The sequence below is a fragment of the Poecile atricapillus genome, chromosome 7 (assembly GCF_030490865.1).
Source record: "Poecile atricapillus isolate bPoeAtr1 chromosome 7, bPoeAtr1.hap1, whole genome shotgun sequence".
In the NCBI taxonomy this organism is placed as follows: domain Eukaryota; kingdom Metazoa; phylum Chordata; class Aves; order Passeriformes; family Paridae; genus Poecile; species Poecile atricapillus.
Window position 1 is genome coordinate 26302704 of NC_081255.1, and position 13551 is coordinate 26316254.

Below are 13551 nucleotides of genomic sequence, written 5' to 3' on the forward strand. Positions count from 1 at the left end.
CACATGTGAACCCCCATGCCAGATCCCATGGCAGGTGCTAATGGCTTTCACAAAAGCTCTCAGGATTTTAATTAGTTGAGTTTCAGTTGCTCATAGTATCCATCACTTCCTTTCCTCTTCCAAACTACTGAGCAGAAATATGGTTCTCCAACAAAATCCCACTGCCACCTCTCCTCTGGCCCCTTCCCCCAAAATTCAACATCCATAACGTTCCAGCTCAGCTGTGCTCAGCTCACTACCCACTGATGAAGTATGTTCAAGCTATATCATCTGGATATCTCCTCAGGCATGCTTTAGTTTTCAGAGAAAAATAAGAACATCTCAATGGTGATCAAGGCCATTGCAGACTTGAGTCACCTTGGAGACGTCCGTAACTCCTGCTCATTGCAGAAGGTGAAGGGTGAGCCTGCTTCTGTCTCTGGCACACCAATTATCTAAAATGATGTGTGCTGAAATTCCCTTGGGAATCCTCTGCAGAGAGGACAAAAGGGAAAGAGCTGGAGCTGAGGACTACAAGGAGGAGATTTTATGTTCTTCTTGTGCTCTCTTACCAGCCCCATCCTAAAGAAAAGTTGCACAATTCACTCTTTCCTTGCTGAAAAGAGAACTGACCTTTGATCAGTTTGATCAGAAAAGAGAGTTCAACCCACTTCTGAGCCCCATTATGAAGAACCACCAGGGAACATTTACTTTGGAAGCAAAAACTCTCAAACTTCTGTTTGAGAGCTTGGATTTAGATGACCTTTAAAGGTTTCTTTCAACCCAAACTATTCAATGATTCCTGCTAACAGGCTAATTTATGGTCATCAGAATCGTTCCTGATGATGCTGCCCATCCAGTGATGACTGAGAGAACTCTGAAGGATGGGCAGGGAATTCACCTGCTCTGAGAATGGAAATGATCTAATTCTTGATTCTCTGATCTGCTGTTGCTACTCTGGGATGGATTCTTCCCCTTTCATGGCAGCACACAGACATCTACAGCAGAGCCTGTGTTTATTTTCTTGCAGAATAAGTCAGAAATTTAAACCTAATCCATCCACAAATATGAACCTAAACTCAGCCAGCTAAGCCCACAGATGAGCAAGAGTGCTCTGACTTGCACACAAACAGATCTCTGTTATCACCAGCTTCATCAGGAGTTGGGGGCAACCTGGCTTCCACCACAGCACAGACAACAGCTGGGTCCTCTCTGACCTCTCAGATGCTGTGGGGGCTGGTGGGATGGTTTAACATGTGCTTTCCTCCACCCCAGAACCATGGTCCAGAGACAATTTTCTTCCCCTCTTGCTGTGGGAGATGCTATGGTACTTGCATTTCTACTCTGTCTCAGTAAAAGAATATTCTCCATGATATATTTATTATTTTAAGAAACAAAACCCACTGCTTTAAAGCCTACTGATTCGGCTGCAAATAAACATTGTGAACTGGAGCAGCATCTGAATTTCTGAAGCAGTAAATCCAGCTCTCATCTACAAAACTGACAGCTCTCATAAAAGAAAGAAAGAAAAAAAAATGCAAGTAAAACATCCTAAGGAAATTATCGTTCAAATTAACTGCAGACATAAATTTATCCATCTGTTATCATAAGTGTTACTTGAAAATTATTTGCCCATAAAAATGAAATAAACCAGAGTGGTTTTTTTCTTAAACATTGACTTCATGTGTATGCTCTTAGCTGCCAAAATATTAACTCATTTTAACAGCCCGTGTGCTCTTGGCTGTGTGTCTCTTTCTTGACTGTAAAAGGACCTTTATAAATTGTCTGTATAAATGATGTCTAAGGCACTTCACTGTTATTCCAGATCAATAATTCCAAGTAAACCATCAGGATTTTCAAAACACAAAACCCAAGCAAATGCCCAAATTTTACTTGAAAGTAGTCTATTTAGCTACCTTTATTCATTCAAAGGGAAAAGTTACCCTGCCCATTAAATGAAAAATATCATTTAACTGCACAAACAATAACTGCTGTTTCATTCCTAGGGTACAGTTACTGTGAATACAGGTATGGTGAGATTTTCACATTAAGTCTGAACATGGTAAATGCTGGCAGGAGTAGAACAAAGTCTTCCGAACTGGGTACAGAGCTGGGTCTATTTTACCCAGAGCCTGTGTTTTTCTTGGAGAAGAGAAAGAAATGAAAGTAGAAAGAATAAATGGCTATTTTCAATTCTATGTGTTTTATAAGGGAATAAATTAAAAGTCTGAATTACTCCAATACATTTATATAGTAAGTAAAGTAATGGAAGACAGAAAAGGTGGAAATCTATTGAAAAGTCTATTTTTTATTTTTAAGAATGACAGAAAACTGAAAAGTTCCTGTCAGAATTCTGTAATTTGTTTGTTTGTTTTAATAATTTTGACTGGAACTGCTCTGCCCACTGGGAATCTGTCCCTGCCCACTCCTGTGTCCCCAGGATTTGTCTCTTGAATGTTTCACAGCCTGGTGCTGTTCCAGGCCAGACTCAGAACCAGCTCTCCTCTGATGCAGCACAAGGTCTTTGCAGCACAGCTCTAAGTGGCACATGGTGAAACAGTTTACAGGGAGCAATGATACCCAAGCACCTGGATTTTGACTGGCAACTGCAAAAATGGACTTGTTTTTCCAAAAGAAAACACAAAAATCTGTTTTCCACAAATGCCACAAAAACTGTCAGCTGAAAGATTTTGATCAGCCTTCTTTTTAACAGGAAGGCAGGATGAAGAAGGGAGAAAGTCTGTGTATAAAGTAGGTAATAACCAGCCATAAACACGCAGAGTTGCTCAACTAAATTAAATTTGCTTGCTGTACTCCAGTCAGTTCAATGGCCACATCTTCGACCTCTGAGCTGAGTGGTTGTTTCCTGATCTCCAGATCTGCTGGGACCAGGGTGTGGAATCTGTCCCTACAGGAAGATTATTTAGATCTGGTCAGAGGGGTGGCCACATCTCCCTCCACCTGGGTGAGCTATGTTTTTTTTTTTCTGATGGTAAAGTGCATTTTTTGTTATGGGGACAGGGCTTTACACTCTGCCATATTTCAACCCAGGAGGGATTTCTGACCACACCACTTTCTGCTGACAGACCCCTGCATCTTCCAGCTGAGTGGCACCAGGCTCCTGCACCACCAGACTGCCAGGATATCTTCATCATATTTCTCCTTTAAAGCCACTCACTGGATTTGTTTGTGTTTCTTTTGGTTTTTTTTTCAGTTCTACAGTCATGGAGCAGGACACACTGAGCCAAACCTGACTGCAATCTGCAAAGACACCTGTGTGGTGCCTTCTGCCTTAGTCAAATTTATTATACCAATTCATTATGGGATGCTGCAGAACTACCCATCCATGGCACTGGGATCTTACAATAAGCTGAGGACGATGCCCCAAGAGAGCAACAGAGCCTCTATTGCTGCATGCAGCTGTGCAAAAGCCAAGTAAAACTTCACTACAGCAGCACCCACAAGGTACAGCTCCCTGCAGGGAGGCCACCAGAGGAACAGGCAGGGCTCTGCCTCGGGAGCGCTGTTTTCTGGGAGAGATCCTATTTCCCAGCCCCTTGGCTCCAGTTATACCTGGGAGTAACAGGATACCTCTGAGTCCATATGAATCATCCTGCAGGGCTTGGGGCTCCCTCCTAGAGAAGCCCTGGTCTGTAAAACTGCATTTGTTGAAGTGTTTCCAAGGTGCTTTTCTCATAACAGGCCTATTTTCATTCTTAGGAAAATACTTATTTTCCTAATTTTATTTGGCAGCACAGTTTTATCCGATTCTTCCTTTCCCAGAAACTATGATGGAGATTATGAAATTTGGAAAACAATTCATAATACACATATATAATTTAATTACTATTCATTCATTAGTTCCAATATCCTCAGAATTAAGGGATTGATGCAGAGATCATGTTTGGCATAAAGGCCAATATCTTCTGAAGCACATTGTCCTGAATAGTTTTTTTTTTAAATTATTTTCCCTTCACTATATTAGTCTTAGAGATGCAGAATCTTAAATTGCACTGTTCTGGGAGCAAATAAACTCCCACAGACACTATCATGCCTATCCTAACCGAAAGTGCATTCCTAAAATTTTGCACTTCAGAATTCATGGGAATATGCGAAAACCTCAATTTTCATCAAAAACATCCTTTACTTTTATAAAAGGTGAAACCAAACCCTCAAAGTTTTATAAAACAATTTGAATTCATGACCCAAGCACATATGAAAGAAATTCCTCAAAATTAAACAACTAAATATAAGGATGCAAATGAAAAGGTTTATCAGTAAAACCCACTCTTCTAATTCAGTGCATGGGGGAAAAGAGGAAACAAATCCTCCAGGAAAAAAAACTGCATTTGAATCATATGAGGAAATGAACTTGCCTGCACTTTGATCACATAAAAGTTTTGGCATTGAAAATAATTAATAACTTTCTTAGTGTTCACTGCATGAAGAAAAAAAAAAAAACCCAGAGAAGAAAGCAGGAAGTAATTGTACTTGAAGTAGGAATAGCTTGCAGGAATGGCCCAGTCTGGTGAGAAAAACCAAAGGGATGCTGGAACAAAGAGCCCAAACAAAAAAGCTTTCCTTTCTTGTGGCATCTTCCACATCCCAGTTTGCAATAAATCCGGCTGCGCGTGTCTGTTCTGTCCTGCCACGCTCAGTGCTGGGGAAACAAAACAACCCAGCAACAAAGGCAGTTTTCAACATCACCAGAAATGGGCCTAAAAGACAAAATGAGACTTGCTCTTTATGAGCCAGCTTTCCCAAGGGATGGTCCCTGGGAGTTTCAGGTAGGTGCTCTCTGAGGGGAAAGAAAGCTCAAACCTCCCAGAAGTTAAAAGTTCCTTTCTAAAGAACATAATGTGGAATTATCATCCACTGGCTTAATTTCACTTGTGTTATTAGCACAAACAAATAGCTGCAGTGGGTTGGAGCCATGACCCACCTAGTCCATGGTCTGTAGCTGATGCCCAGTTTATCCTCTCAGCTCCATTTATGTATTGGTTAAGGGATTTCCAAAACTGGAAGCTGTTATCTAAGCCATCATGTTTGATAATCTCCAATAAACCTCACTCCTTGGGTTAGACAGGCTGGTTTTTATGAATGCCTGTCTAACTATGAGCCATCATGATGTATTTTCCTACTGTAAAAACAGTTAAGCAAAACTCCTTGGCCAGAAATATCAGCCAAGCCTGAGATTAAATAAGCTTGGGAAAATTCAGTCTGGATACACTCAAAAAATAAATACATCAAAATGCACGTGTCTCTGCTAAAACCCACAGTCTTTAATCAAAATTCCCACTGAAGTGAGTAGCAAAAGGTGAATTGTTGCCAAAGTTCATAGAGAGAGCCATGGGATGAGAAGAAAAGTTCTGTCAAAAATGAGAAATTTCCAAGGAAAGGGAGCAGGAGGAGCAGATTGGTTCTCAACACAAATCTCAGGCTGCCTTGAAGTCGAGGGAGCTCAAAGACACTTAAGCTGGTGCTCAGGATTCTGCTGAGCTGGGGCCTGAATGGTTATTATTTATACTCTTATCACACAGAAATGTGAATTCCATTGGAAAAGGGAAAAGAAATAAAAAAAGGGAGAGAAAGGACAGTTGCGTGTATTGCCGCAGGCTCACAGAAGTACTGCAGACATCTTTGTTCTGCAGACTTCAGGAAGAGGGACACTTTGGATTTTTATTTAATGGTTTAAAAAGCTGCTATTTAGTTACACACACAACTCATGCACTTGTGCACAGCCCCAAACCAGCCAGGCTGTACAGACACACCAACATTTTCTACACCTGTGGCCGAGCAGCCCACAGGTCTGGGAAGGGAACAAACACAACAGCATGAAAAGCGCTTACAGCTTCACATTTCTACAGTCAGATGGAAAACAAAGTGAGTGCAGCCTGTCTGCAGCCTGGCTGGACCTAGACCCACCTCCTGCAACAACTCACTCCATTTTACAAGTGGGTCTGGACAAACAAAAGTCTTTCTGCTTCAAAGGGAAGCCTCATAAGAAATCTTCCCACAGGCCCAGAGACCTGAAGCATTCCAAACACTTTACTCCCAATCATGGTAATGGAATAAAATAGAAAAAAATTATGCCATACCTGCTCCAAAGGCAAAGAAGAAGCTCTTGTCCCTGTTCTCCCTTAGAAGTGACATCACTCTTCTCCCCATCCTCTCATTCCTCTTGTAGATGAGCTCCTGTCTGAAGTAGCTGTCTATTTCCTGAGCTGTCACCTGCTCATGGGGTGGGAGTGTTGTGTTGATGAAGTTTGGGACCTGAAACAGAGAGAGAGAAGCCACAGCCCAGGTGACATTGGTTAAGGAACCCACAAAACACTGCATGTTTTAATGCAGCCTTCTTTCAGCCACCTGAGCAGCACTACCACACAAAAAAACACTAGAGGATCAAAGCATAGGAGGTTGTTAAGAACTCTCAAAAAAAAAAAAAAAAGGTAAAGAAAAGAAATTCCCAATGAATCAATGAATATACATTCAAAAGAGTGAAACTAGTATTTTACTAAAGACCACTTTAGTTTTGATTTTTTTTCTCTTCCTTCATCAAAATGTAGTTTCAGGCATTACATTTAGGTGATTTACTTGGATCTTTATTCTCTGTTTGTTCCAAAGAAATAATTGGCTGTTTAATACCAAATTCCTGTGATCTGTTCTCAGCTGAGGTCACCATGAACTAAGTAAGGACTGTAAGATTTGGCTTGTATATATGGCTTTTTAAGAACTTAACAGTTTAAAAAGAAGAAAAGACAGCAAATACAGACACAGGAATATGCACACAGGGCAAATATCCTTACATGCTGTTAGGTCTCACCAGAGAAGACCATGCATAGCAACACACAAACCCCTGGAACATTCCTGATGTATCCGAGGAAGAGACTTCCACAAGCAATGCTCCATCAGTCCCTGCTTTGTGAGGAGAGATGATCACAGGCACAGCACAAAGGACATTGGTCAGGGCAGCAGACACAGGAATGAGCCAAGATCCAAGCTGTAATGGATAGATGAGCCAGAAGTCTCTGGTTCTTAGGACAGCAACTTATTTTGGCACAGTCAAAACCCCAGGTCTCCCACAAGGGTTTGGGAGCCCACGTGCCCTGCAGAGAGAAGAGCTGTAAGGGGCTGTGTTTGATGACTGCTAACAGGACCTAGCACATTGTGGTGATTTTCTGTGCCTCACCACTGGAAAGCAGCTTAAGCTGCAAACCCCAGATTCAGATTCCTGAGTCCCTAGGCACAGGTAAAGCTGCCAGGATTTCCAGTGTTAATCTGAGTTGGTGGTAATGACATTGCATGCACAGCCCATGAGGGGAACATCCCTCACTCTCTGTGCTGAAACACTTGGTGCAGTGACTCTGTTACTTGTGTTAATTCCATCTCTGGTTTTCTACTATACAAAATCCCTGCATGCATTTTCTAAAACTTGCTTTTAATTTTTGTTTTTCAGCCCACATCTTCCTGTTCCATTTGGTCACATGGTTTTATCACAATTTCTGTCTCTTCCCACCCTCTTTGCTCATAATGCTTCTCCAAAAGTTTTCAGCAAGTCTTAGGAAGGAAAACTGATTTCCATCTTCCCAGTGACTCTCCTTAAAGCTTTTTCATTGCAGCTCCACCTGCATCACTCCTAATATATGTGAGGGACCAAGCAGCAGAGATTTCTCAGCATGCATTTTGCATTTTGAGTCTCACTCATGGATGGATCCACCTCACTCTGGATTCACACTAAAGGCTGTTCCCAGCTGTGTGAGACAGAAAAGGGGACCACATCTCCTGAACCAGGGCATCCTGAGGGGATGGAGATAACACTCCATGTCAAGGACCCTGCCCCAGCCTATTGGATCTCACAGACCAGCTGGACCTTTGACTTCCCAAACTGCTTCTCAACGTGCTTTGCCAAGTCACGGTGCTCCTCACAGCATGTTCGTTTTCAAGCATTCAGTTATATTACCCTGAGTCATTCTCTTCCTCCAGGCTTTCCAGCAAGGCTTGGCATCACCAGTGTAACTTGTGAACTCCTCAGAGCACACAAGTACTTTGCACCTTGTTCTCAGTTTAGCCCTGAGCCAGCACTCAACAAGTAATAAGTCCCATTAAGTCAGACCTACTGGAGACACCAGTTTCCTGTGAAAACCCAAGGAAGTTGCCTCCATGTCTGGCAAGAATACGTGTTTGTCTCTAAGGGATGGAGAAGCAGACTGATGGTGTCAAAGAGATAAAATGTTGCTGGCTACAGCAGCAAAGGACATAGTTGCTTCCATTCCTGCTGAAAAACAGGGAGAGATTTATATTGCAGGAATAAAGTCTGAGGAATGAGTAGCCATTTTACACTTGCAGTAACCTTAGTAATGCAAAGCTGCAAACCAGGTCCATGGAGATATCACAAACCTTTTTGTCTCCTCTGTGCTGGGGCTCTCAGGCAGGAGTCAGGGAAGCCTTTAGGCACTGAAGTGGAAGGTGAAATTTTCTGGAAGCATCTGAAGGCTCAACACCCACATAAGAGAAGTCTCTTCTTCCCAGCTTCTGGCTGAAGGGAAGTGAAGGCTGGGACCTGGTTTTGAATCACCTGAGATGGTTTGGGAAAGCAAGGAAAGCCTAGCCTGTGAGCATAACCTGCTCCTACATAAAGCAGGAACAGCTATGCTGGGGGACCAAGCAGCTCTGTGCATCCCACTGGTGATGGAGGTCTAGATAGCCAAAACCAGATGTTGTATAAGGTCTTTGCTAAGAAGGGAAGCAAGCACCTTTCACCTCCTTGTGCAACTCCATCACTTGCAATCCTACATCGACATTTAACCTATAGTTTGTTCCTTCTCTTTATCTAACCTAAAATACAGTACACAGACCAGAGGCAGACTTGCCTTTTTGCCCCCTTCCCCTTCTTTCCTTCTCTTTTGTGGGAAAAAGTTTGCCAATGGCAGAGAGATAAACTTAAACCCAAGGACTGGGCCTTGTCAACCTTTCTTTTGCTCGCCCAAGGAATGAAACAAAGGAAGGCAAAACCTAGGGAGGCACAGGATCAGCCACAGGTCCTGCTGCACTGTGTGCATTCTGCATCTCTGATGGCTGGCAGAAATAAAGTCTGCATGTGTGTTTCAGCATGTGTGTGGCAGAGGACAGAAGATAAATGACTGTAGTAAGCATGCCCCTACACAGTAGTGCAACCACACTCTGAGCTGTGACACTTGCCCCATTAATCAGCTCCGCTCCTCCCTGCATCCAGGTCCTTTCCACAGTCAGTGACACACACCATGCCTGGCTTCAGGGAGACAGCTGCTCCTGCTGATTTAAGAAACCCTTAAACCAGACAGGGATCAGGAAATCAAAAAACAGTCACAGGCAATTAGGAAACTTTTAACTGGAGCCAAAATTAAAGTTTGGGGGGTTTTTTGGAAAAGAGAAGATCTGTTATTTTAAAAGGATGGGATAAATATGCACCGAAAGGATGCACCTTCCCCCTTCTACTTTAATTTTAATTCTGTGAAAAAATTAATTTTAATATTTTAATGACATGAATCTGTTGTTTTTGAGCTGAGAGTGAATGGATGAGACATTTGCTGTGCCCCTGGGTGAGGGACTGATCTAACAATAGCTGAATATTGCTACCAGTATTTAAATGTACAATGGAGTGGATGATGTGTGTGTTGAAAGATCCAAACTTCTAATTTTGCTCTTCACCTAGGAGAGTAACAGCTGGATCAGCAGAAAAATGCATCACCTGGGGTGTGCTCACTTCTAGTGGATACACATGACAAGAGATAAATAGATTCTTTACATCCAGTCTCTGCAAGCTGTGCAGTTTTCTGAGAACCCAACCACCTCCTATTTATATATAATTCTAGTGGAAATTCAATAATGTATCTCACTGAGATGTTCAAAATAAATAATATTTTGTTTTTCTCAATAAGGTAGCACTCATTCTTTTTTCTACTTCGATTTCCTTTAGGTTACAGTTCTCCTATGGACAGTACTGATGGGCCACGAACTCAGTCATTAGGTACACCCTCCATTTCTCAGTTAAACTTTTGAGGTTAAAGAAAGAGACTATGAGAATAAAAAAGAAATCCCAGCCTTGCAAAAATTTCTTCCCCTCCCCACTGTCTGGGCAGTTTTACTTGAGTCAGTATCCCTGATGGAATATATGTGTGGATAAAGCTCTGTACACACGTCTGAGCTCACAGCGCTGTGGGATGCGGGCCATAATTCTTCACCTTTGAAGTCAGTGGGAGCTTTAGGGAGAAGAAAGAGGAAGGATTGTGGAGTGGTTATGACACTACCCTGAAAAAATGGTTCTGCTCCCATGGGTGATACAAATCTCTTACACGATCACAAGCATGTCATTTGGGTTTAAACCTTCAAAGGAAACTCAGCACTTAACCTCCACTAAGTGTCTTTGAAGCATTTGGCTTTATTCCTCTTGTCTCTCAAAAGTCCATCTGTAAAATGGGGACAGCAAGACTTTCTACCTTGATGTTACATACAAGGCACTGGCTCAGTCTAGCTCTGGAGGGACCCAAAGGAAGATCCAAAGTCCAACACAGTGCTCAGCAGTAACCTCTCTTCCCATAAATTTCCACTGAGGCTTGGATTCTGCTGCAGTCATTAGCATAAGAGCTAACAAGATACTTCAGCTTAGAAAAATGCATCAGCCATAACTCAAGATCTATGCTTTGCTTTCAGCTTTGTCTGTAGAGACAGAGAGAAAGAGAAAAAAAAAAGAGAAAAGCAAAATATATTGGTGCAGAGTCTTTTATCACATTTAGGGCTTACTGCCAAAGTTCAGCTGAAAATTCATGGACACGGGACTACATTAAAAGTACATTTTTTTTTATTTACTCTTTTTTAATATTTGGACAAATATTCTGGGCAGGGGCACAATGCCAGAGTTGAGAATATCTATCTACAAATAATTTTTTTGGACTCACATAAGCACTATCATCTTTGATTACATTTTTTTTCCTACTTTGGATTTATTGGCAAAAGTGGAACTGCTCTATACTCAGTCCAGTATAAAATCACTATAATATGTGGAGTAACAGTGCTATCATTCCTACTCCTATGCACTACATTTCCCAATCCTCTGATAACCTTGTTTAGCCTCTTTCTGTTCCAGTGATGAAATTGTATTTCTGGAATGTGCATTCAAATTGTAATATTATGTCAATCAAAAAACAACATCACCAACACTGGACTAAAGAGATGTGTGCCTTTCCTCACCTGCTTGTGGGCAGAGGTGATCTTCAGCCATAATTCTACTTGCAGATGGAGAAGAGGATGCTGAGATAGGGAAATGGGAAGCCAGCCCTTCCCATGAAATACACAGCGATCCTAAAACCTCTCCAGCTGTCATCTTCCTGTATCTTGGTCAATTCTCTTGGCTTTTGAGACTCCTCTCTCCCAGTGTCCTAATCAGCAGACTCAAGGATTTCCAGGCTCCTCTCCTGAGAAATATGCAAACTCCAGACTGCTGCATGTACAGCATCATCACCAACAGTTGCAGGGGAATCTCTTAATAACACAAGTGCCTTATTTCCTTATTTCTCCTTCTCTCCCCAGAGGGTTCACAGGCTAAATAGAGAAAACAGAAGGCAGCACACCCAGGGTCAAAAGGGACAACTGTGGCAAGACAGAGAGCTGGCCATCAGCTTCCAGAGTTCCAGTCCAGCTCCTCAATACAAACCCCATCCATCCCTCCCTGACAAGAGGACTCTGCCTCCACACTCGTAATCCTTATCTCCAGTTGTGAGCAGGGAGTTGTTCCCAGATCATGGCAACTACATTAATTTTTTTAAAAACATGATAAAGATTGGGTTTTCTTTATTAGTCTTCTGGTTTATGAGCTTTATATGGGCAGAGGCCAGGAGACAAGTAAGGGATCCTGCTTTGAAGGATTTTCCCTGCACCATGCGGGTCAGGAACCTTTATACAGCTGACAGCACTACACAAGATAAGGATCTCAGGAGCTGACAGGCAGCTTATGGGGGCTGCCAGGGAGCCAGAGCAGCATCCCAAAACCTGCTGGCTCCTCCAGCAAACCAAACAGCCCTAAATTCACACCAGCCCTTCTTGGGTCACAGGCTGACATCTGAGCTCTAGTTATCATTCCTTTATGAAGGGAGGATACCCTCCTGTTAACCATCCTTGACAAGGCATTGTGGCTTTTACTGCAGGGTTGCAAAATACACTGCCCTGGACTTGGAAGACACCTGTTTTCCTCTGATTTATGGACCCTTCTGGCATCTGGGAGAGCAATATCCTCTTACTGCAGCCTCTGATAGGAAGGACTGAAATAGTGCAAAGTGAATGGGCTGTGAGAACAAGTATCTCCATGAGGAGGACGTGGCTGCCACAAAAGCAAATGATGCTGCCAACTCACCTGGTTTTCCTCCAGCACTCCCGAGTGTCCATCATGAGGGACCAGCAATGGCCAAGGAGGGAGTGCTGGGTTAAACTGATTTAACCCAAAGCCCAAAGCTGGAAACTGCCAAGAAGATAAGCTTCCAGCTTGTTATGGAAAAAGGAAACCAAGAAGGAGCAGTCTCCAGTTTGAGCATGTGATTAACCCATTATGGCCTTCTTTCAATACCAAAATTTAAAGCAGTATATTAGAAGTCTGAGTGGCCTGTAAAAGGAGTCTTTCATCTTTGAGTAAAGCTCAGTTCCATCATTCCTTGCCCTTTTTCAGAGCAAGAGCTGGGGGAAAGGCAAAAATACTTTTTGTTCGAAGGGAAGTGAAGAACACAAGCAAGAACATTTCTTGGGACCAACTCTGGGGAGCCACTTCTGCCCATGAGTGTAATCCCTGCCCACCTCCCCTCAGTGCTCATGGTCCATAGATGTTGCAGTTACATCACAGTTCATGTTAGTGAGATTTCTGTAACTGGCCTCTCTGATTTAAAGCTATCAGGAAACCCCTCAGCATGCCATAGCAACTTGAGTGTGAAAATAGAGGTCTTTGAGTTTCAAATTGGTTGCCTCATATTTAATGGCCACTGGAGCATCTAAACTTGTAAACAGGGGAAAATTACAAATACGAGAAGATGTGGAGGGGAAAAGCAGACTGAATGCCAGTGAAGTCTCTATGGATAGTGAATGATATATTTAAAAACCAGCTCTGCAGGTGACACAGGAGCTGTAGGAGTCATTGCTGGCCTGAGTGTAAAGCTGCCTGCAGGCAGGGTGGGCTGCAGCCCTTGGAACTCCTGTATCTGCAGTTTCAGCCCCCACTGCACCTGCATGGACACCCTCCCTGGGAGCACCAAACCCATCCTGCCAGGGCTGTTCTTCCAGGTGGCACCTGGCCAAACAACAGCTGTGTGTCCTGCCTAGTTCCACCTTCTCTGTCCATTTGGGCCAAAAGAAAACATGTTTATTAAAAAAAAATATTTTAAAAAAAGGCAGAAAGGCCACAGGGATGGGCTGTGTGTCTCACACAACTCACAGCTTGGGGGTGATACTTCTATCCCTGTTAAAAAAGACTTTCAACAAATCCCTGCGAAGTCATGACCTTCATGTATGTTTTCTATTTGTTCTTACACACCAGTTAAATAGCTGCTTTCCAAG

The 13551-nt window shown here is 42.7% G+C and overlaps 1 protein-coding gene across 1 annotated transcript in view; it reads right to left on the reverse strand.

Moving 5' to 3' along the window:
- TRABD2B (TraB domain containing 2B) overlaps positions 1-13551 on the reverse strand; it is a 266867-nt gene that overhangs the window by 100275 nt on the left and 153041 nt on the right. The window contains exon 4 of the mRNA XM_058843115.1: positions 6078-6252. Coding sequence (XP_058699098.1) covers positions 6078-6252 — 175 coding nt within the window. The remainder of the gene's footprint in view (positions 1-6077; positions 6253-13551) is intronic.